General features: G+C 26.9%; 1 protein-coding gene across 1 annotated transcript in view; it reads left to right on the top strand.

Moving 5' to 3' along the window:
• The window catches only part of LOC113805216 (follistatin), a 6,975-nt gene extending 4,606 nt beyond the window's left edge, over positions 1-2,369 (top strand). The window contains exon 4 of the mRNA XM_027356179.2: positions 2,147-2,369. Within this exon, the coding sequence (XP_027211980.2) occupies positions 2,147-2,331 (185 nt within the window). The 3' untranslated portion in view covers positions 2,332-2,369. The remainder of the gene's footprint in view (positions 1-2,146) is intronic.
• The last annotated feature ends 131 nt before the right edge of the window (positions 2,370-2,500 follow it).

The following is a 2,500-nucleotide window of genomic DNA, read 5'->3' as shown; positions in this document are numbered from 1 at the left end:
GAGAGAGAGAGAGAGAGAGAGAGAGAGAGAGAGAGAGAGAGAGAGAGAGAGAGAGAGAGAGAGAGAGAGAGAGAGAGACAGAGAGAGAAAGAGAAAGAAAGAAAGAAAGAAAGAGAGAGAGAAGGAGTGAAGGTTGAAATACGAAAAGGAAGAGGAAGAGGAAGGCGGGAAAAGCTGACAGATAAAAGCGAAAGAGGCAGAGAGAGAGAGAGGGAGGGATGGCATGAGGGAGAACGTGAGAGAGAGAAGCATGAGTGGGAAAAATGGAGGGCAGAGAGAAAGAGAGAAAAAAGTTAATGATAAATCTAAATGCTTTTTGCCACGATGACTATCTTTTACATAAAAAGATATATTGCACGATACAATACGATAGACAAAATGATTAGTAGATATAGGGAATGAGCTGATTACTTTATACTACAAAACTCAATTAAGATTTATGACTTTGTATTAAACTTTTTGTTATTACTGACTCTAGATGTTCTTTAAATGTTATCTTAAAATTGTCTTTACCTTGCTCTTGTTTCTGTGATAATAATGATAATAATAAAAGTAATAATAACAATAATAATAATGATTATAACAATGATAATAATAATGATAATAATAATGATAATGATAATGATAATGATAATAATTATAATAATAATAATGATAATAATAATAATAATAACAAGAATAATAATAATAATGATAATAATAATGATAATAACAATAGTAATAATGATGATGATAATAATAATAATAATATTAATAATAATGATAATAATAATAATAATGATAATAATGATAATGATAATGAAATTAATAATAATAATAATAATGATAATAATAATAATAATGAAAACAAAAGTAATAATAATGATAAAATAATGATAATGATAATAATAATGATAATAATGATAATAATAATAATAATAATAATAATAATAATAATAATAATAATAATAATAATAATAATAATATTAATAATAATAATAATGATAATAATAATGATAATGATAATAATGATGATAATGATGATGACGATGATGATAATAATAATAATGATAATAATAATAATAATAATAATAATAATAATAATAATAATGATAATAATAATAATAATAGTCTGTGTGAAAAACGAAAATGAATCAAAATGACTACCCACGCGTATACAAAATTGATAAACACGTGTTGTTTTTTCAGCCCTTTTAATTTGCTTACACTAAGATTAATGTATTCTGTTATGTTAACATTATCCATGCAACAAAAGCAAAAAATATTGATTTTTTTGTATTTAAGTTTTGTGGAGAGAGAGAGAGAGAGAGGGGGGGGGGGAGGAGAAAGGGAGAGAATGAGAGAGAGAGAGAGGGAGAGATAACGTAGGAGAGTGAAAGAGAGTGAGTAGAAGGAGCGGACAGAGAGACGGGGGAGAGACAGAGAACACTTAAAAGGATAATAATAATGATAATAATGAGTGGTAATGATGATAATAGTAATGATAATAAATACAAGGATAATGATGGTAATAAATACAAAGATAATGATGATAATAAAGATAATGGTAATGATATCAAGATTAATGATAATGAGAATGATAATAACAATGCTAATCATAATAATGGTAATAGCAATGATAATAACAATAATCATAAAAATCATGAAAATGATAATAGTAATAATCATAGTATTAATAATAACAGCAATAATAATAACAGTAATAATAAAAACAGTAATAATAATGATATTAATAACAGTAATAATAATGATATTAATAATAGTAATAATAATAATATTAATAACAGTAATAATAATGATATTAATAACAGTAATAATAATGATATTAATAACAGTAATAATAATGATATTAATAACAGTAATAATAATGATATCAATAACAGTACTAATAATGATATTAATAACAGTACTAATAATGATATTAATAACAGTAATAATAATGATATTAATAACAGTAATAATAATGATATTAATAACAGTAATAATAATGATATTAATAACAGCAATAATAATGATATTAATAACAGTAATAATAATGATATTGATAACAGTACTAATAATGATATTAATAACAGTAATAATAATGACAATAACAACAACAACAACAACAACACCAAGAACAACAGTTGTACATTTCTCCCCGCAGAGCCCGAGGACCCTTGCCCATACGATTGCAACGGCGTGTACAACCCGGTGTGTGGCAACGATGGCCAGACCTACGCCAACCTGTGCATGATGTCACGTGCAACTTGCAAGAACCCTTATTTGAAGATGCACGGGGAGGGGCTGTGCGAGGGGAACCTGAAGGAGAATAAGGATTTGTATGTGTGATGGTAGATGTGGTAATTTTTTTTTTTCTTCTTTTTTTTTTGGGGGGGGGAGGGGGCTTTTTTGCTGTTGTTGTTTTTGGGGGGTTGAAGATGGACGGGGGGCTTTTTTTTTTGTTAGTGTGTTTGTTTTAAAGGGAATGTTGGGATAGATTGGTTTGTTTGTTGTTGTT

The sequence above is a fragment of the Penaeus vannamei genome, chromosome 39 (assembly GCF_042767895.1).
Source record: "Penaeus vannamei isolate JL-2024 chromosome 39, ASM4276789v1, whole genome shotgun sequence".
In the NCBI taxonomy this organism is placed as follows: Eukaryota; Metazoa; Arthropoda; class Malacostraca; order Decapoda; family Penaeidae; genus Penaeus; species Penaeus vannamei.
Note: the sequence above shows the minus strand (reverse complement) of the source record. Positions and strands in the feature narration are given on the sequence as shown.